The sequence below is a fragment of the Trichoderma camerunense genome, assembly GCF_050948025.1.
Source record: "Trichoderma camerunense strain CBS 138272 chromosome Unknown V8C40scaffold_6, whole genome shotgun sequence".
In the NCBI taxonomy this organism is placed as follows: Eukaryota; Fungi; Ascomycota; class Sordariomycetes; order Hypocreales; family Hypocreaceae; genus Trichoderma; species Trichoderma camerunense.
In genome coordinates this window covers 666,011-690,083 of record NW_028145364.1, presented here as the reverse complement: position 1 = coordinate 690,083, position 24,073 = coordinate 666,011, and the positions used below count along the sequence as shown (strand labels likewise).

Here is a 24,073-nt window from a genome sequence, read left to right as displayed (position 1 = left end):
AATAGATCTCACACTTAAATGAAGGCTCGGGGTGTGAGTTAGGTGATTGTGAAAGCGAAATTCTTAGTATCGTCGCTATTAGACAATTCATAGCTCACATCTGAAACTGTAAACCAACCCCAGTCATAAAATGGAGTTCCTACAATTTGCACATAATTACCAGGGAAATCTGAATGCCAAATAAAAGCCAATTGACGTTTGCTAGATATTCTTCCCGACGTCCTTTAGTTTTAGATAGCTATCTTTGGGCCGCTATTGGCCATTCCACAAACCAAATGCCCTCTGGCAGGCAGCGGTAAGAGAAAGAGTCATCCTGGTCCCAAGCTCGTTAATCATGTGTACCAATGTCACCTCAAGCCCATGTCCTTACGATGATGGAATGTCCCAAATAGACGTACTGGGCTCATTCTCGTCCTCCCATACAAATATGCCATGCTTGTATAGGACCGTGGTAGAGTCGAAGTTTTCGCCGTCCCCATTCCCAACCTTCCACAATACCGGCGACTCGATCACCCCGACAACGTGTTCGGGTGCATCGTTGGGATCAATGATGCCTGAAAGTTCCATAGTCTCTGGATCATAATGATAGTCGTTGACTCCATCACTTGTTCGCCACTGTATGATAAAGATGGCTTTGGACGTCATCATGGAGGTATAGATATCCCACGCATCCGAAAATATTAATTTCAGGTCCTTCTCAAATCCGTGCAGTTTCTTGTCTGCTACGATATCTTTGAAGTGAATAACTGTGTCTTGAATCATCTCCTCTATTTTGGACTTGCTTCCGGAATCTGCCTCTCGTTCAAGGTCTAGATCAAGAGCTGATTTTACTTTGCTAATCATTTGGAGATACTGAGACATAGGGAGATTGGCGGGGTCTGTTAAATAAGGGATGTCAGCCGTTTCATCTGAACAATAGGAGGCAATAAATGAAAGGAAGCTCTTCAGGTGTACCTAGATCCGCAAGAAGGCGAGCTATTGGGCCTCCAATATTTCCAAGAGAGTAACGACTGTTGCCCGAGAAAATGTGGTAGAATATAGCATTCCATAGCTGACGACGTTTGATGCTGTCTCGTATAGCAAGAATTTGGTCACGAGATTTGGACTGCGGCGGTATATGATACTCAATACCATTGACGAAGATCGTCTCGTCCTGAGGCCGCTCAGTAAAATAGTTACTGACGGTGTTCTTTATCTTGTAAGATAACTGCCACCACATGCCCTTGATGGTGTCATCTGATGCCTTCTTTGTGCCGAAATCTTCCCTATTTTGGAGGAGAAAGTTTTGGTTCTGAATCCTAAGTGCCTTCATCTTCTTGGTAAGTTTGGAGCGCTGTTCTTCGTGAGATTTCTTTTCTTGGCTGATCTCTGCTTCCAGTGACTTGATTTTCACCCGTTGTCTCTTGATTTCGGCCCTGTTAGAATCAAGTAGATCACATACGACCTGAGGATCACGCTGAGCCAGCTGAGACAGAGCGAATGCCTCCCAATTCTCCGCTCCGGGCATAGTAGACGTGCGTATTCTGCTGTACCTCGCAGGCATCGCAAGTTCGTCTTCTTCTTCATCTTTCACACGATTTCGCTTTCTGGTACATGGAGCCGGACGCTGGCCGATTACCACTAGTTCTGAGTTCTCCAGCTCCTGGTCATTGCTGCCAAGGTGGGAGTCTGAAGGTACATTTTGCTCATGTATCTCAGTCTGTGAATCATTATGGCCGGCCATTTCATTGGCTTTCCAACTGTCAGCTTGTCATTCCCATTCAACGAGTGGAGCGAAGCAGGTTAAACTAAAAAAATTGTCCGCAAAGTGGAAGTTCTCACCATCTATGCCGGCGGCTGTGGGTATATTCGGTGGCATTGCTGATCGCTGCGTGCTGGAGAGGCTAGAAGATGACTCGAGGTTCTCCCAAGCGTGATGTGGTCGGGTAAGAGTTTTGGTCAAAGAAGCACGGCTGAAATTGACTTCTTATGTACCCTGCCATGTAACTTTACATCGGAGACTTCTCGCTCAGTGAAGTATGCTGAAGGGTACGCCTTATAAGGTTTCTGTTGCGGATTAACATCATCCCCTCCGTTTGATTCACTGATGCCTAAGGTTCTGCTACGTATCTATCGAAAGATATAAAATCTGCCAGGTGTAAACTTTCTCTCCCAACTCTACTCACAACTAGCACGCACACACCCATCCTCATCCACTGAGAGCACTTCTACCACGCAAGAGCATCAGCTCATAGCCAACAATCATGCCTCAGCCCTATCAAACGCAAGCAGCCACCGACGGGGGAAAGGACCAAGAGCCCACGATAATCATAGGCATAGACTTTGGTACAACGTAAGTCTATAGTGCCTGGACAAAGAGAACAGGAGGACCACTGACTTTAGGCAGTTATTCCGGCGTGGCCTGGACTACTTCAAGTCGACCTGGCCATATCAACATAATAACGAACTGGGATGCCAGCAAAAGTCACTGCAGCGACAAAGAAAAGGTCCCAAGCGCCATTCATTACGACGATAAAGGTGTAGTATCTTGGGGTTACTCTGTTCCGGAGAAAGCATCCTCACTCAAGTTCGAGTGGTTCAAGCTTTGTCTCTTAGACGAAAGCGACATTCCCGACGATATTCGCAACGCGGCACAGATTAAAGCTTCTCAAACTTCTTTGAGAGAGTCCAACAAGCCTGTCGTGGATGTTATCAGCGACTATCTACGGGGGCTATGGAAGCATAGCATTAGGAACATTAGGAGAGCTATTGGTGGGCAGTTGGTGGACATTTCCAGGTTTAAGGTTGTTGCAACCATTCCTGCTATATGGCCCCCCTACGCTCAGATGCGCATGCTTGAGGCCATAGAAAAGGCCGGCATTTTAGAAAGTCGAACTGCTGGCGACACCATCCTGGAATTCCTTACAGAGCCAGAAGCGGCTGCCTTGGCTACCATAAACGATATGTGCACATATAACCAGACAAATATGAAGGTGAGAGCATTCTAGGTGCAGCAAATTTGTTTTCAAAAATTAACACCTTTACCAAGGTTGGAGACCAGTTTATTGTTTGTGATGCTGGTGGAGGCACTGTTGTAAGTTCTAGAGGAATATCCTTGGCTCTTATTATAGCTTACATTGATTTTAGGATGTTATTACCTACACCGTCACTAAAACTGATCCGCTTCGAGTGCAAGAAAGCGTCAAGGGAGACGGTATGGTGTTATCCATTCCACGTCGGTCGACGTACAACAGCTAATAGACGTATAGGAAAACTTTGCGGCGCTACCTTCTTGGACGAAGTGTTCCAAACAACCCTTCGAAGCAAGCTTGACAAAATCTCTCCAGATGCATGGCAAATACTTGAGGAATCAGGAGCGCTGAGCCGTATTATACATAATGACTGGGAGAATGGCATCAAACCTCAGTTTCGCAACACTGACCAGCACTGGCTACTTCAGATGCCAACCAGCGGGCTGAACAGAAAAAGGACTCATGATCAGTTTCGCTTCTCAGATATTAAGTTTGATGCGTGAGTACTTTAAGGCGGGCGATTTCAAACTGCCATTATTAGATTTTGTGGATGCCAGCTAACCGGTTTATTGAACAGCAAAGATGTCCAGAATATCTTCAAGCCAATTGTGGCTGAAATAGAAAAATTGGTGACTGACCAAGCAGAAAGTGTCAAGAGAAAGTACAAAGAAGAACCAAAGGTATGGTATATATATTCCTTATCGCCGGTGACAACACTAATAAAAATCTCAGTTCCTCGTCCTAGTCGGTGGATTTGGCAGGCAGCCATTCCTTTATACTCGACTTCAAGATAAACTGAACCTCAAGGAGAGCCAAAAGGAAAAAACTGAAGTACTACAAGGCTCAGGTGCAGAACCGTAAGTGTCTTTAAGAACGTCGGCGAAGGAATGATGCTAACTCACTTTCCCCTGGCTATACAGTTGGACAGCAGTCTGTAGAGGGGCCGTAATACGGGGTCTTGAGTTATCTGAAGATACGACCGAGTCTACAGTACGTTCCAGGATTGCACGGATGAGCTACGGCATATCTTGTTATCAAACACCTTGGGAAGCGAAACTACATGATATACGGGATAGACGTTGGAGCGACATCGATCAGGCATATAGAGCTCTGAACCAAACATCTTGGTTTTTATGCATTGTAAGTCACCGCGCCAACATAAGCAAGTTCGATCAGAATTAACACACCATCAAGGACACTGCTATTCCTGTTGACAAACCTGTCATTAAAAGCTTTTGTCAAGACCTCGCGAAACCGACCAAAACAGTTCAGACTAATATCATCTACTCAACAGCGAGTACACCACCAGCGAGATGCGATGAGACAGTCAAGCGACTCTGCGACGTACGCTGGTCAACTGTCCCTGATTTCGACAGTCTGCCTACTTGGACAAATGCTATAGGGCAAGTCATTAGACGGATTAACTTTGATGTTAAAATGACATCGAATGGAGTAACTCTGGACTTTGAGATTGTTTACAAGAATCAAGTCATGGCGTCCAAAAAAATCGGTATGGACTATACCCGCTGTGGTTCCACCGTGAATTAATGGCCGGGAGACTATGATTCGGATGAAAACTCTGGGGACGATTGGCACTCTGGGGAAGAGAATCTTTTCCCTAACGGAGTGTCTACTACTGATATTCTTTTTGAGCTTGTTGAGCTGGTTACGGACGGAGGCGTTTTGATATTGGCAAAAGAGAAAGGTTGCCTGGCGAGTTTGCTTTTTGCGTGGTTAGACAAAAGTTGGCAATATTTGACAATTCAGTGAGATTTTAGGGGGAATATCGCAGACAAACAAGATAGCTCAAGACAAAATATGAAGTTGCTTAGTATTACGTCTAAAACACTTGACATTACCCTCTACATCACACTGGAGGATGACTATCTAAATAGCACGCTGTTTGGTATCACGCCTAAAACACTTGACATTGCCATCGACATCACACCGGAGAACGATCACTCTCATAGCACGCTGAAAATTAACTATCTTGCTAGGCTCGCAATGCCACCTCCCGTCTCAAAATGCTCGACATGGTCGTAAAATCAAACCGTCTCAATCTATGACCTCGGTATATACCTACACTCATAAGGGTATCTGATGAGGCCTCTTCCCGCCAGGGCCAGTCAATAAATCACTAAAGACAAGGTACAGAAGCAAAGATGGAGCTGCGTTCATCACAAAACCCCCTTGGGCAAACCACACTTTCTCTTCCCCAGCCAATTCATTCACATATGCTGCACATATTCCATCGCCCTCACCCTCCTTTTTTCTTTTCGTTATTTTCATCCACCACGACCTCATCTCCTGTTAGGCAAAAGGCTGTTTCGCCCAAACGGCGCGCCAGAAAAGGCCGGTCCAGAGTTCCAGCCTTGGTTCACACTGTTCCTAACAATGAGCGCTGCAGCTGCCGTCGCAGCCTGTCGTTCCTTTTGACGCTGTCTCTCCTTGAGATAGTTTGCCGCTTCGGGACGCATACGCAGGATTCGTAAGATCATATCGTCACTGGCATCCGCCTGCATCTCGCGTCGCTTCGCCTCCTTGGCCTTACGCATCGTGCCTAGATTGCGGCTCATCATGATACTCTTACCACGCCTGATGGTGCCCATACTTGCAAACGAGCCGGCCCCGCCCAGAGATGCTCCCAAGCTTGATGGCACTGCCAGCCTATTACTCGACTGACTTTGCGGCTGATTCTGTTGCTGCAAAGCTTGCTGAGCTCGCTGTGCAGAGGCCGCAGCCATACGCTCGGATTCCCGAATGAGGTTGCTGGTATCTTCAAAGTAGAAAAAGTTCAGCGAGGCCAGTTCGTGCCACTTAGGCGACTTAAGTACTTCGGCGGGAACTCCGAGTTGCTCGCCCGAGTGCTCATCCTTGGCATTGAAGAAGACGAACAACATTTCCAGCCAGTGATACACAATGTCGAGCTCTCTTCGCGAGAGAGGCTTTTGGGTCGATGGCTTTTCTGACAATGGTGGGACGAGAAGATTCTCAATCGTCATGAGGACATCTTTCCACAGACGAGTCATAACAGCTATCATTGTAGCGTCTGTTAGGGTCATCTTCATAATGGCAAAGTTGTCATCAAAATAAGAAAACAGATTGGTGAGAGCGCTCTCAATCTGCGCCTGGGTGGGCCCTGTCGAAGGGGTATTGGTGGACGTTCGCTTCTTCCACAGACTCGTAATCGATGCGCCTACGCCTCCAGACCCTATAAGGCTCCTAAGAGTCTCCAGCGACAGGGTTTCGTTAATTTGAACGGTGAGCTGAATTTGGATTAGCCGGCCAGAATCCTAGTATACATAACACATAGGAACACAACATACCTTATCTGTAATTTTTCGAACCATGTCTCTTTCTGTGCGCTTTAGGTGGCGGAAAGCTTTTCCAAAGTGGAACACAATGTCATCACGCTCTCCTTCCATACTGACTCTAATTAGCAGGCGGCCTTGTGAGTCCAGGTCCAGCCAGAACTCTCGGGGGAGATAGTCTCCAAAGTGGTTGGGGTCCAGCTTGAGAGAGGTTCGTCCGACGTAGTCGTGATCTCCAAAAGTATCATAGTCCCATATCGTCGCAATGACGTTAACGGGTCCCTGGACTGTAATGTCAAACGATTCATCCCAGCGAGGGTTTAGGTTCCGGTGAATGATACGCGTCTTGTGAAGTCGCTTCTGATACTCGTCACCAAAGACTGCGTACGGGTCGCTATAGCCTGACGGATCGCAAGCTTTGAGATCCTCAGCCTCTACAACCTTGATGGTGAACGTATACTTGTTTGGCTTTCGTGTCTTCTTCTTAGGTCCATCTTTCTTTTCTAGCAAAGCCGCACAAGCCTCGACATTCATTGTCTTTTCTAACTTGTCAAGCTCTTGCATGGCATACTCGATGTTGTTGAGCTTAACAAAAGACTATGGGGGAATTTAAATTAGCCTGAACTATCAATGGACGAGTAATTGCATAAAATAATTAGAGGCTTACCTCTGGGAAGAACTGAAATGGTTCAGCCTTTTCCTTGTTGTTCCATGCGTCTTTGGCATACTGCATCCACTTCTCCTGGGTAGTTTGGGTTTGTGCTGCGAGCTCCTGGGCAGAGGGCCGATCCATTTCCTTTGCAAACTGTTGGTCAACAGTTTCGCAGTATCGACCAATACCTGTGGAAAAGTTCTTTGCTAATGAGGTCATGAACCTGGCATGGTGCTCTGCATTAGCCCATTCCAGCTTGAAAACTTGATCTACTGTCTGGTTGAACAGCATGAACATGTCTATAATGGACACACTATGCCGTTGCGCGTCTCCAGGGATCTGATCCGGACTCTCTGTCCTAACTTGGAACTGATCTTGCTTGATTGCTTCATCTACAAAATCCGTCATCCGAGTCTCGGCCGAGTGTAGCCAGCGCCACACAAAGTCGACAAGTAAGTCTTCAATGTTGAAGGCAAAAGGCTCTTTGGGGAGGAACTCTTCGTGAATTCCGCGGATATCCTTCAGCTCCTTGTAGAGCTCAAAGCCGTCCTGGATGTCGATTTCCTCACCTCCCTCGCTGGCCCCTTGCATAATGATTTGGATGATGGCGCTTGCATCTTGTTCAAATTTTGGAAACACTTCATAGACCAGAATACTCAACGGATCGACCCCCATGATGCTTGCAGTCTTTTTGTATCGCTTTCGAATTCGGTCGCACACTTTGCTCACTGCCTTGCCAAGTTTGACAACGTGAGCAAAGTCCCATTCTTCCTTTCGCTCTGGTATCTGTTTCTGCATATTTTCGTGGTATATTTCCGTAGCTTTGTGGGCCAGACGCTCGGCCAGGAGCTTCCTGAAGTCTTCCATCACCTCGGCTCGGGGAGAAAAGGTTGCGTCTTGGCCAATATGATTCTCTAAAAGGTACATGACAGGCCCAATGTTTGGTGGCTTAACCTCGTAGCATCCTTCCAGGAGGTCGTAAAGTTCTTGCAACAGCGCATCGTGAAGAATATGAAGAGTGTGCTGGTAAGCGGCAAAATCATGCATCGTCCAACGGCTAGGGTCAAAATCGGTCAGGGGTGCGTTGTATTGATGTATATGGGGTGGCTTCTTGAGCTCCTGTGATGGAGACTTGATCATGTCAAAGACAGCATCAAGGTCTTCGGGGGCTATCTCTTTCTCAATGAATTGATTGGCGGCTGCTTCCAGGAGAACGACGAGTCGCGAGAACTGCGGGATGCGCCACCGTACACAAAGTTCATTCATCAGGTCCATGGACTTGTGTGACAGCGGCTGGTAGTCCATGTTGGGATCGGCATGGATCTGATCAAACAGCATTGCTTGCTGAAGAATGAATTTGTAAAATGCCCTGGGGTTAGGGGGTGTAAACGTATATATCGTTTCATCTACGGTTCTGATACTGCTTGATTCGCCAATCGCCAAGGAACTTAGGCTGATGGATGGATCAAAGGCGAAGGAAGAGGAATCTGGGTCAGATATCACACGGCTCAGATCAGCATATGCCTGGTCATCTGCGTAAAGTGATCCCGGTCGACTCGGCAACGATTTATCGATGGGACCGGTTTTGGTTTTTGCCAACTCTGGCTTGGCAGTCAAGATATCCATCATCATCTGTGAGAGATGTGTAGCCTCGGATTTTTTCCACTCGGTAAAGCCATCTTCAACATCAAAATCATGACTGCTCAACGTGCCAGGTAGATTGGCATTAAGCCTAGTCTGGTATGATTTGAGATCTTTGAGAGCGGCCTCCTCTGTCCATACCTGACGGTTTGCGTTGAGTTCCTTCTGAACCTCTGAGAGGCCCATCCCAAAAATGCTTGCAACCACCTGCACCATGGGCATGTCCTTGACCTCGTAGCTCAGGGGCACAATCACTTCGATTGTGGTACCCGTGCCAGCAGTGCTGTTGCTGACCAGGTCCTGGTCGTTTCGAAGAAGCTTGGTCTCTAGATCTTTGAGCCTAGTCATTAGTTCGGGGCGATCTCGGTCATGGCCAAGGTCTTTCATGACATTTGCGGCAAGCCTCACAAACATGGCCAGGTGGCGGTCTGGGAGTAGCTTCCAGGAGTCGGATTCATCGTCAGCTGCCTTTCCTTTCTGGGCGGCTTTCGTCGCTGCAGAGTAGAAGATCAAGACCAAGGGCTCAAATTTCCTTTCCTTCTCGATTGTCTTTCGAAATGTCTTCTCGGAGAAGGCCGTATACGCCTCGGCAAAGCTTCTCTTGACCGCAGCATCGCTGTAACCAGGCAGGGCCTCGCTGCCCCTCAACACACCACCCACACGGTCGAGCAGAGCGGCAGCAAAGTTATGAGGTAGCTTGATGCTCGTGGAGGTTCCTGAGACGAAATCTTGCACGAGCTGTCCCACGCTGGTGTGTGTTCGAGTGGGCACCTTCGGAGCCGGGACATATTGCTTTCGTTTGGCTTTGGGTTGCAACAGGTAGTGCAGATAGGCGGTGCGCAGCGCAAAGCTTCGAGCTTCGTCGGGGTCGACAGGATGCTGCGCTTGAGACTGAGGCCGCGATCTTCCCATGTCTTTGCTGCTATTGCTGTGCCCATGTTGAGGCTGGTACGACTGGCGGTGCGACGCTGACGACATGGCGACGCTCAGCAGGCAGAATGATGCCCAAGCCCACGGCGGATGCTAAGCCTCATAGCCGGACTGAATCTAAAAGGGGGGGTCGAGCAGGCAGCCGAGGCTCGAAGGCGGCTAGTGGGCGACGCTTGAAGGAAGAAAAAGACAACAAAGGGCTGGACGGTGTTGCAGAGATTCGTATCGACTACGTGGTGTTGGGAAGAGAGGCCACTGCTAATTAGGATGGATGGAGGTTTGGTGGTGTAACTGACCTGTGGAGACAGCAGCGCCTGAACGTCATCTCCTGATGGTGCTCTTTTAAGCGCGAACCCCCCTGGAAGACATCCAAGCATGCGCCACGGGATGCGCAATCAGGAACCGGGCTTTTGTTGCAGAGGGGCGCTAAATCGTTTGACGGACGCAATTGATGTCCATTGGATGTGCGAAGGGATACGAAGCAGAGTGCGACCCCACAGCCACTGATCTATAACGAGACATTGAGCACGGGTAATGACACGGGCTTATGCGATATTTACTGAGCCTTTGCTGGTCTGGTCGGGGCTTGGAGTCTCAATGAAAGTGTACATGCATTGTGATTGTGATACGAGTACATGCAGAGTTATCGAGAGGCTTTAACATGGAAATCCTGGGGTTGTCACATTGTTCTCGTTCAATTGGTTCCAGGGGACGATACGAACCAACTGGCACAAGTTGCCCTTGGAAACCCCGCTTTGCTGTGCTTTGGAGGGGGTGTTTTAATTTGTAACTCCACGAAGATGACAGTCATGATACTGGAGTTGTATTGATTCTACCTAACCTAAGAATAGGTTCTGCCTTGAGTAAGTTGAACAAGTACAGTCCATGCCGTCAGCCCCGTCGTTGCCGGTGTTGTAGATATTTTTACATCACGCACGCGCGTCGGATTCACATGCTCCCATGGCACGTGTGAGGCTAGATAGATCTCGCCACCATCTTGCTTTGTCCCGTCTAGCACCCATGATGCTGTCAGTTAGTACCTTGAAGTAGTGCGGAGAAGCTTAATGACATCAATCATTCCTTAGGTAACTAGAAGCAAAGCAAGATTCAGCTTGAATAGAGGAACAAAGGGATTACTCAATATGTAGTAAACTACATGTAATCAAAAACTGTGCATTGAAGTTCTTTAGCCTACGGGTACCTCTGCCATCTACAGAGTACCGCATGTACTTACCCGCCAGCGGCCAAGATCACCTGGAGTTCCTTTTACGCGGAAAAGAAATGCAATGAGTAAGACGATCTACCACCTAGATACTTTCTTGGCGGCAACGGCTCAACTGCTTGATCGCATTATCGATAGCCATTCAACCATTGCATCCAGTTCTCGTAAATCCCAGCCAGGCCCAACGCAAGCCTTTCGTGGCTCAGTCGGTTTTAACAAAGAACCTTGACCCAGCCAGCGCTAACAAAGAGGAGCTCAGATGGATGTTTATCTGTAACAGGCGCCTCCTTGAAGGCGTTTAGCGGTGCCTGGTAGCTGAAGCCACATCTCCACAGCCCTGCGCTCCAGGTCACCTTCAGTGGCCAAACCCAGCAGAGTTCCACCTGATACCCATTCAGCCATTATAGGCGCGTCTGTGGCCGCGGTATACTTCTGCAACGTCCAAACTCTTTATTATTCACCTCCCCGACTTCTGCGTGCGGCTCGTCTTGTCGCCCTCCGAACTCTTCTCTCTTCTCTTCTCCTCTCCCGCATCGCATCGATCGCAGTCTTGCAGCCTTCAACCACCGCATACATTTGCTGTCATCACTTATCCAAGCATTTCTTGCGGCCTGTCTGATCGCTTCTGGCCTCCAGATGACGATCCGCTTCCCGCCTCGAGCCCCGCGCCATCTTCCCTTTGCCAGCTCGCTCGCCTCTCAGTATCGCCATTCCCCAGCTCCCGCTGCTGGCCTCCGCTGAGCTCCCGTCGCCATGGGCAATGTCAGTAGCAGACCCGACGATGGGTCGACTCTGTATCTCAGAGACCAGAATCGCCGTGCGTGCCATCCCTGACCAGATCTGCGACAGTTTGGCATACTGACTTAAGCCTGCAGTGAGCATCACCTCGATTGTTGTTACGAACCCGCGGAAGCGCACTTCCATTCACATCACTCCCAACGCATTCCCGGCCAGCAGAGTGAGCGCCGCGCGACCTCCGGGCGACAGCAACCCCATAGAATTTGTCCAGGTTAGCCCTGCGCAATGTCTTTGTTTATCCCGCTCCTGAAGCTAACATTCCCGGGATCAGGACCCCGAGTCTTCCAACGGCAATGGACCGCCCAACTTCCTACTCAAGCTAAGCGGCGATGATGAGCTTATATTTACCTTCGCATTTGTTATCCGCCAGACGACGCAGCCCGCGCTATCGAACTCGCCAAATCCCGACGGCCAAACAGCGTCGACCGATACCAACATATCTGGCCTCACCTTTGTCTACGCTTCCACCTCAAAGGAAGTCGAGAATCTAGTCACCCGAGAGTTCCACGCCAATCCCAATTTGCATAAAAATGACAATGTGGCTCTTGTTGGAGATTATTCAACAAGCGGGAGCGCCGCGGTGTCCTTCGAATGGACGTGGAAATGGAAGGCTCCTAGTCGTCAGGAAGACAAAGGCGGTGGCTGGAGGAACTCCTGCAGCGTTCGTCGCATACCTCCTATTTCCCATGGACTGTGAAGCTAACTGTCTCAAGTTTGTCGAGTACGATTCACGCGCTCACCGATTGCACACTCTCGCTGCTTTTTCATATTGGGTTTCAAGTATGCTCGGCCGGTTAAAGTTGCAAAGTCTTCTTGTTGCTGACAAACCTCTTTTCAGGTTCATACACAACACCAACTCAGCCCAGCTCCCCCTCGGCACCGTTCCTTTTGGCCTCACCACCCAAGATCCGAATTGCTTCAGCTCAATCGGTAGACTCTCGCCTCGCCGCCGCGGATATTGACGAGCAGCCGCTCTCCCCCTTGCTCACCCCTGGAGAAATGAACCTACCCTCTATTCCGCAAACTAAAGAATCTGCAAAAGTAGACGTACAATGCGTTCCCAGGCCAGCCGAAGATGTTACTGTGGCCGACGATGGTCCTGTTTTCCGCGCCACACTGAAAGCACTTGAACAAAAGACCGGAAACATGCGCGCGCAGATGAAAAAGGTGTTAAAGAAAGCAGAACAAGTTCATACATCTCAGACCGAAGCCAACGAAGCATTTGTCGCTTTTGTGGATGCGTTGCGCGAAGCCTCGTCTACGAATGCAAACGCCGTTCAGCCTGCGTTGGAGCACTACTTTGACAAGATTGCTCGAGAAATCCTGGCCTATGAACGCCAAAATACCGCGAATCTTCAGAAAATCATTATCGATCCCATCACCAAATTATATCAGTTCGATATTAAGCAAGCAGAAAATAAGAAGCGAGATTTCGAGGAAGAGAGCAAAGACTATTATGCCTATGTTTCACGATATCTTGGACAGCGTCAAGACTCAGTCAAGGCTAAGAAGCTTGCTGAAAGCGATTCTAAATATCAAAACAAGCGGCGAAATTTCGAGCTAAAGCGCTTTGACTACTCAAGTTTCGTCCAGGATCTCCATGGTGGTCGCAAAGACCAGGAGGTGTTGTCACATCTGACAAAGTTTGCTGATGCACAGACGGGTTCATTCTTATCTACAGCGCAAAAGATTGAAAATCTTCGCCCACAGCTTGTTGCTCTGGCAAACGAGGTCCAGGAGGCCGACAAGGAATATCAATACCAGCGAAGGGAGCGTGAGGAGAAGCGGCGTCAACTAGAAAAGAGCAACAAGACGTACACAGAACCGGAACAAGCCAGCCTCGGCAGCGCCGCGACTATAGTGGCAAACTCTAACAGCAGCACAGCCCATACCTCAGATACGGAGCTTGGAAGAGCTGAAAGCACAGGCTCTCAGCTCAAACCTTCGACCTCGAGCGGCGCTGTGCAAACAACAGCGACTATTCCCGCACCTGTGGATATCGGCGCCTCGGCTATCGGCAGCCCCAGCCAGAGTTCAAAGTTCAAAGGCATCCGTGATCTCGAGGACCAGAGTAGCTTACAATCGAACTTATCACAGAGAAAGGAAGGTCTTCTCTGGGCATTGAACAGGCCAGGCGGACACGTTGACCCTCGCAACTTGAACAAGCAGGGATGGCACAAGTATGTAACCCACCTCTCTAGGTCGACTGATTTCTGGGCACGCACACTAACACAACATACAGATTTTGGATCGTTCTAGATCAGGGTAAACTGTCCGAATACAGTAATTGGAAGCAGAAGTTGGATCTCCACATGGACCCAATTGACCTCCGCATGGCTTCGGTCCGCGAAGCCAGAAATGCCGAGCGGCGATTTTGTTTCGAGGTTATCACGCCCAATTTTAAGCGTGTGTATCAAGCAACGTCCGAGGAGGATATGAACAGCTGGATTTTGTCCATCAACAATGCTCTGCAAAGCGCTGTGGAGGGTCGATCTTACCGGGACCGGCAGGCAACATCAAGGGGGTCTGATTCTTCTCTTAAGAGGGATATCGGCTCCGTTCTCACTGGCAAGATCCAATCCGTCCATGGCTCCCACCACTCTCATCACTCCAACACAAATAGCGGGGTCCCGTTCCGAAGAACAACGGTTGGCGCACGGCCCAGTCCAGTGCGGATGCCCAGCTCAAGCTACGATGAACATCCAGACAGGCTATTGCAGATGCTGCGGGACAATGACCAAGGAAACTGCTATTGTGCTGACTGCGGCTCGGATATCAAGGTTGAGTGGGTGTCGATCAATTTGGGCATTATTCTTTGCATCGAATGCGGCGGCATCCATCGTTCGTTGGGAACGCACGTCAGCAAGATACGCTCTCTCACTCTGGACATCAAATCCTTTACTCTCGATATTGTCGAAATGCTCCTCCTCGTCGGTAACCGAGTGTCCAACATGGTCTGGGAAGCTAAACTTGATCAGACTCAAAAGCTAGGAGCGCAAGCAAACCGCGAGCGACGCTTAAGATACATCACTGCGAAATATGTGGAGCGCGCATTTGTCGATCCTATTTCGCCAACTCTTTCGCGATATGCTTCAGCGGACGAGACTTTGTTGGCTGCTATTAAGAAGAACGAGATCCAGCAAGTACTCTACGCTTTGGCGCTGGGGGCAAACCCAAATGTTGTAGATAGGATGCGAGGGACGCACGCTGTGTGGCTAGCGCTTGCGGCCGCTGACCCAGCCTCACCGTCTCCCATTCCTGGGCAAAGCTCAACAGATTCTGAGAACAAGCCGGTGCCTTTCCCCGTAGCCGAACTGCTGATTCAGAATGGCGCGGAAATCCCAGCATCTCTTCCGGCATTCCCGCTCGGAAGGTACGCGCAGCAATATTACGAGCAGAAGAAGGGCAAAGGGTTCACCATTGGCGGCAACGATACGGTGCCCTCGTTACCCACCAGCGGCAGCAGCTCCGCTGATAGGCTTCTAAAAGACAAAGAAGTTCGTCTTCAGAAGCGAGTGAGTGCAGGGGGGAGGCTGGCAAGGTCGCCCATCCCGGAAAAATAGGAGCCCAAATTCTGGGATCGATTGGCGGGATTCACGCTATGCTATCAAATGTACGAGGCACATTGGCTCCGCAGCTTCAGATGAGCTAGTGGTTACGGTTCTACGCATGTACATTTGCTTTGATGAGGGACATCATTATTATTGTTATCTGGCTTTTCTTTTCAAGGGGAGGCGGCCTGGTGTGATGCGACGTGATGCGGTGACTTGGGGTTGGCCTGGCGTTCTTGGAGCAGTGTCTTGACGACTGGAAAGAGAAGCTATATGAAGATTTGCACGAGCCGATATGATTACGATGGAACCAGGCTCGATAATGGGTGCCCAAGCTTTTTTTCTGGAGAAATACGGTTAGAGGGCCACGGGAGTGTAATATTGGAAAGGTATAATTGTGCTGGGTAGTAGGAAAACTAGTGATTAATGATTAATGGAAACATGAGATGGGGGAGAAGGCTCCAATGTTACGGCTGGAAAAGAGGGTATCAGAGATAGATAGCAAACAAGTTAGCTACACTTTACGCTGCATCGGCATCTTGGCTATCTGATAATGGAGATGAACGAGTTGGTTCGTACTACAAACCGCATGGGCTGCTCTCATCACATGTGAATGTGTTTGACTTGGCCGTCCTCCCATGTGTACTTACCTACCAGGGGCAATAAGTCATAGGCAGAGACAGATTATTCTAGTACGAGTAAACAGAGGCTTTTTGGTAGCATATTATTGTGCAACTCGACAAAAGTAGGTGCGTCCTGCTGAAGCGTCTACTGACTTCATTTTGCCACAAACCCGGAGCGTGACACCGACGCTCTGATGTCCACGCTGAAAAAAAGGCGTGATCCAAGCAGTTTGGGCATGATGAGCCATGCGCCCTCCGGTATCGTTATCATGACTGAGGCTGAGAAGGACTTACATGGTCATGGAAATGGGGCCTCGTGTATCTCTCAAGTGAAGAAAGTGGCTGTGGCAGGTGACTATCTGGCAAGGGAGCGGGGACTGATGCCTCGAAGGCAGCCTTGCAAGTTGCAGGGAATTAAATGGCGAGCAAGTCATTTGCCGGCATGTGAGTGCGAGACACATGGAGCTATGTACAAATATGATCGAGACTTTAGTTTGTCTGTCAAACGCCATGCAGATGGCTTAGCCATGTGGAAATACGAAAGTCAATATCATCCCAAGCTTAGAGAGGTACAGAATCTGCCTACAAGAACGAGATGGTGCTCAACCACAGCTGGGATATTCTGGTCATTACAGCTACGAAAATCATAGGCCATACTGACCTACCAAAGGCCTTTCCATTTTCCATTAGCACCATTCATTTTTAATCCCCCCATGACAGTGTAATAAGTCAGCTGGTCCGCGCACCGAGAGAGCACCAGACGCAAGGGACGGTAGGTACCTCTTACTTGCATGGAACTCCCCAAGCTGCCTTAATGGTAGCACCATACCTTAATTGCTTAGCACGCCCTAGCACCGCCCGGTAATCGAGCTGTGACTCAAAAGTACCTCTTACTTCTCATCTCCCGTGCCACTTCCCATCGGACAGGTACCGCTACCAGAAGGTGTCTCAGTGTCTCACCAGGTGCTGTAGCGGGTCCCAAGTGCAGTGACAAAGTGCTTCCCTTCTAGGCTCCCAGCCCAGTTTCTCACATCCTGGACATATTATTCACGGTAATATTAGGTATACGAGGAACAAGCATCGCCCAACCACCAGCAGTATTCAAACATCAGTGAATCCCCCTCGCCTGAGGATTATCAACAGCCAATATTCGGCGCCTCCGATCAGCGCTTCGGAGGACCATGGCGCACCGAAGCGAAAAGAGCCAATTGAAACGGCCTCGCGTATGTCCTCTGGCCGCCGACGCCCCGTCACTGCACCGGCAACTCTTCGTGATCCATTGGCATCGTTGCTAACCTCGCTCTCGCAGGGCTCGCTGCCGGAAGATGGTACAGACTCCAAGAAGCCCCGTAGGTCCGACCGCTTGGCCCACGCCGACCCGGACAAGACTCCCGTGTCGCGCGAGCATCAGCTGCCGTCGCCCGTCACAAACAATGCCACCGACGGCTCGACCGAGCTTCCCAAGGAGCACACGGCGACTCCTCCCGTAGCCGTGGCCGATGAGCTCACTCCCAGGAAGGCTCCCGATAGCTTGGGCCAGAGCCAGGCGCTGTCGTCTCCGCCGCAGGACACGCAGCCGCTCAGCCAGTTCATCGACCGGCACCCGGCTTTCTCTGACGACGTTGTGGACGAGATCAAGGAAGGTGTCTGGGGTTATCTAGTCCCTCTGGACCCTAAATATGGCGACAAGCCTTTGGTGCTCAAAAAACGCGTCTCATGTCCCCTTCCTGATACCGTGGAAGCTGCCGCAGACGGCGCAGGGCAAGACAACAAGGAGTCATCGGCCGTGAAGGAAGAAGAGGCATATGAGAAGACCAAAGTAAAGGGTGTTGCAGCTGGAGGGTATCTGATTGGACGTCACCCCGAGTGTGGTAAGATATACCTGATGAGACTGGTGCCTAGCTTTGATGTGGAGACCAGCCAATGCTAACGAATAGTTGGTAGACGTGGTTGTCAGCGAAGGAGTCGTTTCCAACCGACACTGCCTTATTTTCGCGGAAAACGTCGGGACAGATACCGTAGCAGTTGTAGAAGACGTGTCGAGCAATGGAACGTATGTCAACGAGGCTCTCGTCGGGCGCAACCAGCGTCGCGAACTGGAGGACCAGGATGAAATTGCCGTTCACGGCAAAGCAAGATTTGTCTTCAGATATCCTCAGAGCCGGCAAACGAGCGCGTTTTCACAACAGTACACGCTCATGGAAAAGCTCGGAAAGGGCCACTTCGCAGAGGTTTATCTGTGCGTAGAGAAATCAACTGGCAAGCGATATGCCGTCAAGATCTTCACCAAGCATCCCGGCGCCAAGGAGGACAAGTCTAAGACCGAAGGCCTGCAGCAGGAGATTGGCGTTTTGATGGGCGTCAGCCACCCCAATGTTCTTTGCCTCAAAGATACCTTCACTGAGCGCGACCACGTTTACTTGGTCCTGGAGCTTGCTCCCGAAGGCGAGCTGTTTAACTACATTGTCAGGAAGCAGAAGCTCAGCGAAGACGAGTCGAGGAAACTGTTCCTTCAACTCTTCCAGGGCATCAAATATTTGGTAAGGTTCCTGTGCTTTTATAATATGCTTTCCTTGTCATCAAAGCATGCTTCTAACGCCCTTCCTCTACTAGCATGATCGTAACATTGTACACCGAGATATTAAGCCAGAGAATATCCTGCTTGTGGACCAAAATCTGCATGTGAAGCTGGCCGATTTCGGATTGGCAAAGATTATCGGAGAAGAATCATTTACAACAACGCTTTGCGGAACTCCCAGCTATGTCGCCCCGGAAATCTTGGCCGATACTAAGAATCGAAAGTACACCAAAGCCGTTGACATTTGGTCTCTCGGCGTTGTGCTGTACATTTGCCTATGTGGTTTCCCGCCTTTCTCGGATGAGCTTTTTTCACGAGACTTCCCTTTCACACTCTCTCAGCAAATCAAGAGCGGCCGGTTTGACTATCCATCGCCTTACTGGGACTCTGTTGGTGATCCAGCCCGTGAGTACTCAACTGTTCCAACTATAACATCTATTTTAAGAGTCCCCGTCATGTGCTAACTGAATGCTCATAGTTGACTTGATCGATTGCATGCTGATCGTGGATCCGGAACGTCGTTACACTATCGACCAGTGTCTGAAACACCCATGGCTCACAGCTGGTGCACCGGCCGTAAATGACAGCACCGGAGGGCTCGTGGGTGGTATCGAGGGATTGGAAGTTAACCGCCGAGCCCCTGTTAGAGAGAGAACCCTACTGGCGACACTTAACTCTGTGTCGATTGCTGCTGAGATAGACGGCGGAAGCAAGGGAACCCCTATCAAGGTGTTTTCTAAGAACAAACACCGTACGGCAAATGCGCCTCATGAAGCCGGGCCGGCACACCAGCGAGCACCTGACGAGTTCATGGAAATGGGCGGCAAGGGAGACCAGCAGCTATTCGGCGACGACACCGGGAGCATCTACCCCGCTGGTGACATTGCTACGAATAAGAAGGCAGCAGGTAAACCAAACGGCAAATAAACGAAGTGATGATCTTTTAGTTGGCAACAACGAGCATTCTCTGCTCTGGCTGATTGTTTCAGTCAATCATCGGAGTCTTTACATGTACATATAGAACTGGCAAGTCGGTGTGGTCTTTGGTATGGGAGATTTGGTCCGGATCTTTTTTTTCCTTTCTTTTTTTATTTTTCCCTTTATTGCGATTGCTGTTTTTCCATCTTAATGTTGCGCTTGTCTTTCTTTCGTTGGGATATGCGGACTGCATGATACGTTTGGGGGGCTGTAACGGAGACCAGCTGTCTCCTTTGGGCCTTGGGAAGGGTCCTCTTCTGGCCTCGTGAGCCAGGAAAAAAAGATTTGCGTTAGGGCAACGAGTATCTATAATAGCGATAACAAATAACAGCATCTTGCATCATATGGCCTTTAGGCTGGGACGTTGCATATACGACTACTGATGGATAGTACATTTCAAACGTAAATGTACGTCAATGTAGCGAATAAAGTAACTTTTAAATGCTATCCATATTAATAGATTACGGAGATATAAATAGATTTAGGAGATACGGATGGAGATCAAGCAAAAATTACTTTCCCATCTAGGATATGTATTCATCTTCCTTGTCAGTTTGCAGTCCCGCTTATTTTGTCCACTGCTTCATACATATCTTGCCTTCACATTGTTAAGATCAAATTGCACGTGATACATCACATGGTCACCACCACTGTAGCGTCACCGCCCTCGCTTAGCTCCCACACTTTGAGAGCGGCAGAAAAATCGGCGGGGTGGGCATTGTCGGATTGAGATTGACCACAGAGAAAGGAGGGAGAAAAACGGCTGACCCCACCACAGGGCTATTCAGGCGCCGACCCTGTCAAAGACGCTCAACTTCACATTTTGCGGTTGTCCAGTGCCACGCCCACGCCTACGTCCACGCCCCCGCTCGCCCTCTCGCCCTCATTCGATCGCAGGATCCAAGGCTCATCACCAAGCCGAGACGGGACGACGAGATCGAGAACGAGAACCTCACGCGAGCGAACCGACAGTTGTATCCGGTGTTTGGACAGAGAAAGAAGGACGAGAAAAAAACAAGAGGCAAAATGCCGGGCGCCACAACCAACGGGCCGCAGCCCCAGCTGCTATTTGTCGATGGATCCTTCGAGGATCTTGCCCGGGAGATGGCTGAGTACCTCAAGTCTGAGGATGCCAAGCAGCTCCTGAGCGGCGACAAGGAGGTTCCTAAGGAGGAGGTTCTGTCAAAGCTGGTCGCGGCCTCGAGCGCCCTCAGCACCGTTCCCGAGAAGGAGTTCACTGCCGCCTCGAACCTGATGATCCACCTCGCCATGCAGTCTTCCGACCCCAAGAAGCTGCTGCCCACCCTCTGCGCCAACCTCTCCAAGCCTGTCATCAGCTCGCCCGTCCACGGCGCCGGCCTAGCGCTGAATGCGCTCGTCACCATTTTCAACCTCCTTGAGCCCAATGACCCCGTCCGCGCGCGAGTCTTCATGGAGATCCTCAAGTTCCTCAAGGCACACAGCTTGTTTGATGGCCTGCGGACTTACCTGGAGAAGCTACCGGAATGGATTGCGTCATGGGGAACTGATGCCGCCATGGAGAGGAAGATTTACGAGGACGTGGCTGATGTTGCCCTCGAGTCTGGAGAAGAAAAGTAAGAAAAGAAGAAAACCACATTGTTGCCCCAAATCACTATTGCGGAACACGGTATGCTGACTATGGTGTCCCTATTTAGCACTGCCTACGAGTTCATCCTTAAGGCTCTCCGGACCTTTGATGGCGAGGGTGTTGGCTCCGAAGATGCCCAGAAGCTGTCTCTCCGCGCCCTCAAGATGGCCATTGCCTCCAACACCCACTACCTTTTCCAGGACCTTCGCGCTATCCCCAGCGTGCAGGCACTCAGCGACTCTCACCCCGTCTACTCCCAGCTTCTCGATATCTTTGCCGAGCAGGACCTTGAGGACTACAACGACTTCAACGACGAGCATAAGGGCTGGGTTGAGGAGCAGAAGCTGGACGGCGAGAAGCTGTACCGCAAGATGAGGCTCCTTACCTTTGCCAGCCTGGCTGCCGCTACCCCCAGCCGCGAGGTTGAGTATGCCAAGATCACCAAGGCACTCCAGATTCCCTCGGAGGAGATTGAGACATGGGCCATTGATGTTATCCGAGCTGGTCTCGTCGAGGGCAAGCTGTCACAGCAGCGCCAGATGTTCCTTGTCCACAAGGTCACCTACCGTGTGTTCGGTCAGAAGCAGTACCAGGAGCTGGCCACCCGTGTCGACCACTGGCGATCAACCCTGCAGAACGTCCTCGGCGTTTTGCAGCAGGAGCAGGCCAACGCAAAGGCCGCCAAGGCGCGCGAGATCCAGGAGCTGGAGCGAAAGTTGGCTAACGCCAGCACCGGAGGCCAGGAGGGCGGACGACGAAGACAGCCACAGCGCGAGAGGACAGATAACGACGACTAAAGCGTTGGTGGTACAGAACTGAATCGAACATAGGACAGCCAGAAACTGAAAGGAGAGGGCTACAACAGAGAAAAATCAAAGGACTGGGGGTTTTCTGGCATGGGAGGGAGATATTTGATCGTTTGTGTTAATAGTACATCGCTGGGAATCCGATATCACGAGCCGGAGGATATTGCGAATGGCGTAGCCGGTTTAGCATATGATGTTTTTGTTAGACTTTCCTAGTATTACGAGCCTAGGAGGGGGAAAAAAGCTATCGGTACAATAGAATTCCGAAAGAGAAAAAAATACTTAAAACATGAAAAGAATCGGATTGATTTTGGAGTTTGACGTAGGCTAGACTGTTCTACTGCCGGATAGATACCTAGCAATATCTGCCCCTTGTCAAAGTGGATTAATATTATTATATGAAGTAATATTGTATTTATATATGGAGTTTTGAGTTTACTATAACAAGACCCAGAGAGAATATAGGTTTTGCGAGAACAGATTTGACAAAGAGCTAAAGAACTCTCGCAGTTATTGTTTAGCAATACTCAGCATGTTGTTGATAGTTACTTTACGAAATATAGTACGTCGAGAGTAATGCTCAACTCAATAAACAAACAAGGCTCAACTGTATCGATAATCAGGAGTTGATGAAATGCCCATTTCCCCCTGAACGCATCACGTGACGTCGCGTCCTGCCATTTGGGGGGGTAATTTGCCATGCCTCCAATCTGCTCATTGCATAGACTTCTGTAATTGTTTCCTGTTCGATATTATAATAAGGTACATATACAGGGTGTCTTTACTTTTCAAAGTCAATTGGCTTTTCTACTTCTCCTTTCTTCATTCCATTCTTTCTCTCTTTACAGCTCACCATTGTTTCTCACTAAGACGCACTTTTACTTTTAGTTGATCACCTGGACTTTGCACGCTTCAACCTTTGGGACAACACAACAGCTGCTGGCATCAGCCCACCAAGACGAAACCTCCGGACTACTGTACCTACGGATCGGACACCTGACACAAACGATCAAAAGATCCCAAAAACGAACCAATGGCCTCCCGCATGTCGACCTCGTTGCGCCTCGCCAACCGCACCCTAGGCAAATCCGTCTCCACACGCGCAACATCTTGCACGTCACCGCTTTACAAGTCTCGCGTCTTCCGCCAACAACGCTTTTACTCCTCGCAAGAACCTCGCACCGGCGGATCGCAAATCAAGTTCTGGCCTTTTCTTGCGCTTATTGGATTGGGTACGGCGGGATATATTCAACTGGCAAACACTCGTGTCAAAAGTGAGTGATGGTAGTTCCATGAGCCACGGATCCGGACCTTTGTTTCTTGGTTGCTGACAATTGCTTTTTTTTATTGCTACGTGAAGACATGCCTCCTCCCGCGACCGAAGTTGCCGCACCTGCTGCGCAGCTTTCCCAGACCACGCCGGTCTTTGATCCCGCTGATGTGACTGTCGTCTTTGTGCTCGGCGGTCCGGGTGCCGGAAAGGGCACGCAATGCGCCAGGCTTGTTGCCGAGCAGGGCTTCACCCATCTCTCCGCCGGCGACCTCTTGCGCGAGGAGCAGAACCGACCCGGCTCCCAGTTTGGCCAATTGATCAAGGACTACATCAAGGACGGCCTCATCGTCCCCATGGAAGTGACCATCAAGCTGCTCGAGAACGCCATGACCGACGCCCTCCGCCAGAAGGGCACCACCAAGGGCCGCTTCCTCATCGACGGCTTCCCTCGCAAGATGGACCAGGCGCACAAGTTTGAGGAGGCCGTCTGCCCCGCCAAGCTCGTCCTGTTCTTCGACTGCCCCGAGAAGGTGATGGAGGAGCGCCTGCTGGAGCGTGGCAAGACGAGCGGCCGGACTGACGACAATGCTGAGAGCATCCGCAAGCGCTTCCGCACATTTATCGAGACGAGCATGCCCGTTGTAAACTTTTACGAGGGCGAGGGCAAGGTCATCAAGGTTGATGCCACGCCTACTCCCGAAAACGTGTTTAAGACTACGAACAAGCTTCTTACAGAGAAGCTGGCTTCTTCTTAGAGGGGCCAAGAATTCTTGACCAGGGTACAAGATGTGGGATGAGGGGGAGGGGGAGGGGCGGTTGCAGGGATGATGCGACGATGGGATTTATAGAATTGGTGTTTTTTGTTTGGGTTGGGAGAGGGGTTAAAGACAGCGCACATCTTATGATAGACTGCGGGATGGGAGGGGAGCAAGGTAGAAAATGATTGGGATTCTTGTACTACAGCCGATCGACGGCATTTTATTATCATTATTATTATTACTGCCATTATGGCTGGCTATAGACCTGGAGCTGATATCCACCTCGTCAAATATTATCATGTAGAGTATAAAATAGCACTTGTTATCATCGT

General features: G+C 49.9%; 8 protein-coding genes across 8 annotated transcripts; 5 read left to right on the top strand and 3 right to left on the bottom strand.

Moving 5' to 3' along the window:
• Positions 1 to 366: 366 nt before the first annotated feature.
• Positions 367 to 1,858, bottom strand: V8C40DRAFT_264323 (uncharacterized protein; the record flags this gene model as incomplete). The annotated part of the gene is made up of 3 exons (XM_083219527.1): positions 367 to 878; positions 955 to 1,731; positions 1,822 to 1,858. The coding sequence occupies 3 exons, from the start codon at positions 1,856 to 1,858 to the stop codon at positions 367 to 369; spliced, it is 1,326 nt and encodes a 441-aa protein (XP_083074823.1).
• Positions 1,859 to 2,243: 385 nt separating this feature from the next.
• On the top strand, positions 2,244 to 4,559 carry V8C40DRAFT_286365 (Hsp70 family protein; the record flags this gene model as incomplete). The annotated part of the gene is made up of 9 exons (XM_083222522.1): positions 2,244 to 2,332; positions 2,387 to 2,972; positions 3,029 to 3,073; positions 3,127 to 3,193; positions 3,249 to 3,510; positions 3,589 to 3,691; positions 3,744 to 3,868; positions 3,932 to 4,001; positions 4,206 to 4,559. 9 exons carry the CDS (start codon positions 2,244 to 2,246, stop codon positions 4,557 to 4,559), a joined length of 1,701 nt encoding a protein of 566 aa, XP_083074822.1.
• A 623-nt stretch (positions 4,560 to 5,182) lies between these two features.
• Positions 5,183 to 9,886, bottom strand: V8C40DRAFT_188564 (C2 domain-containing protein). The gene is made up of 3 exons (XM_083211834.1): positions 6,990 to 9,886; positions 6,338 to 6,919; positions 5,183 to 6,277 (listed from the first exon to the last, which is right to left on the bottom strand). The coding sequence occupies exons 1-3, from the start codon at positions 9,591 to 9,593 to the stop codon at positions 5,312 to 5,314; spliced, it is 4,152 nt and encodes a 1,383-aa protein (XP_083074821.1). The 5' UTR covers positions 9,594 to 9,886; the 3' UTR covers positions 5,183 to 5,311.
• Positions 9,887 to 11,190: 1,304 nt separating this feature from the next.
• Positions 11,191 to 15,826, top strand: V8C40DRAFT_240798 (ADP-ribosylation factor GTPase-activating family protein). Its single transcript, XM_083214881.1, has 6 exons — positions 11,191 to 11,584; positions 11,643 to 11,776; positions 11,837 to 12,226; positions 12,279 to 12,345; positions 12,404 to 13,745; positions 13,808 to 15,826. Exons 1-6 carry the CDS (start codon positions 11,521 to 11,523, stop codon positions 15,126 to 15,128), a joined length of 3,318 nt encoding a protein of 1,105 aa, XP_083074820.1. The 5' UTR covers positions 11,191 to 11,520; the 3' UTR covers positions 15,129 to 15,826.
• A 16-nt stretch (positions 15,827 to 15,842) lies between these two features.
• V8C40DRAFT_240797 (uncharacterized protein) lies at positions 15,843 to 16,309 on the bottom strand. The gene has a single exon (XM_083214880.1). It carries the CDS (start codon positions 16,249 to 16,251, stop codon positions 16,030 to 16,032), a length of 222 nt encoding a protein of 73 aa, XP_083074819.1. The 5' UTR covers positions 16,252 to 16,309; the 3' UTR covers positions 15,843 to 16,029.
• A 471-nt stretch (positions 16,310 to 16,780) lies between these two features.
• Positions 16,781 to 19,824, top strand: V8C40DRAFT_240794 (kinase-like domain-containing protein). The gene is made up of 5 exons (XM_083214879.1): positions 16,781 to 16,962; positions 17,049 to 17,610; positions 17,684 to 18,279; positions 18,353 to 18,722; positions 18,796 to 19,824. Exons 1-5 carry the CDS (start codon positions 16,921 to 16,923, stop codon positions 19,242 to 19,244), a joined length of 2,019 nt encoding a protein of 672 aa, XP_083074818.1. The 5' UTR covers positions 16,781 to 16,920; the 3' UTR covers positions 19,245 to 19,824.
• Positions 19,825 to 20,063: 239 nt separating this feature from the next.
• Positions 20,064 to 22,201, top strand: V8C40DRAFT_240793 (uncharacterized protein). Its single transcript, XM_083214878.1, has 2 exons — positions 20,064 to 20,890; positions 20,972 to 22,201. Exons 1-2 carry the CDS (start codon positions 20,322 to 20,324, stop codon positions 21,699 to 21,701), a joined length of 1,299 nt encoding a protein of 432 aa, XP_083074817.1. The 5' UTR covers positions 20,064 to 20,321; the 3' UTR covers positions 21,702 to 22,201.
• Positions 22,202 to 22,443: 242 nt separating this feature from the next.
• V8C40DRAFT_240791 (UMP-CMP kinase) lies at positions 22,444 to 24,068 on the top strand. The gene is made up of 2 exons (XM_083214877.1): positions 22,444 to 22,984; positions 23,071 to 24,068. Exons 1-2 carry the CDS (start codon positions 22,744 to 22,746, stop codon positions 23,736 to 23,738), a joined length of 909 nt encoding a protein of 302 aa, XP_083074816.1. The 5' UTR covers positions 22,444 to 22,743; the 3' UTR covers positions 23,739 to 24,068.
• The last annotated feature ends 5 nt before the right edge of the window (positions 24,069 to 24,073 follow it).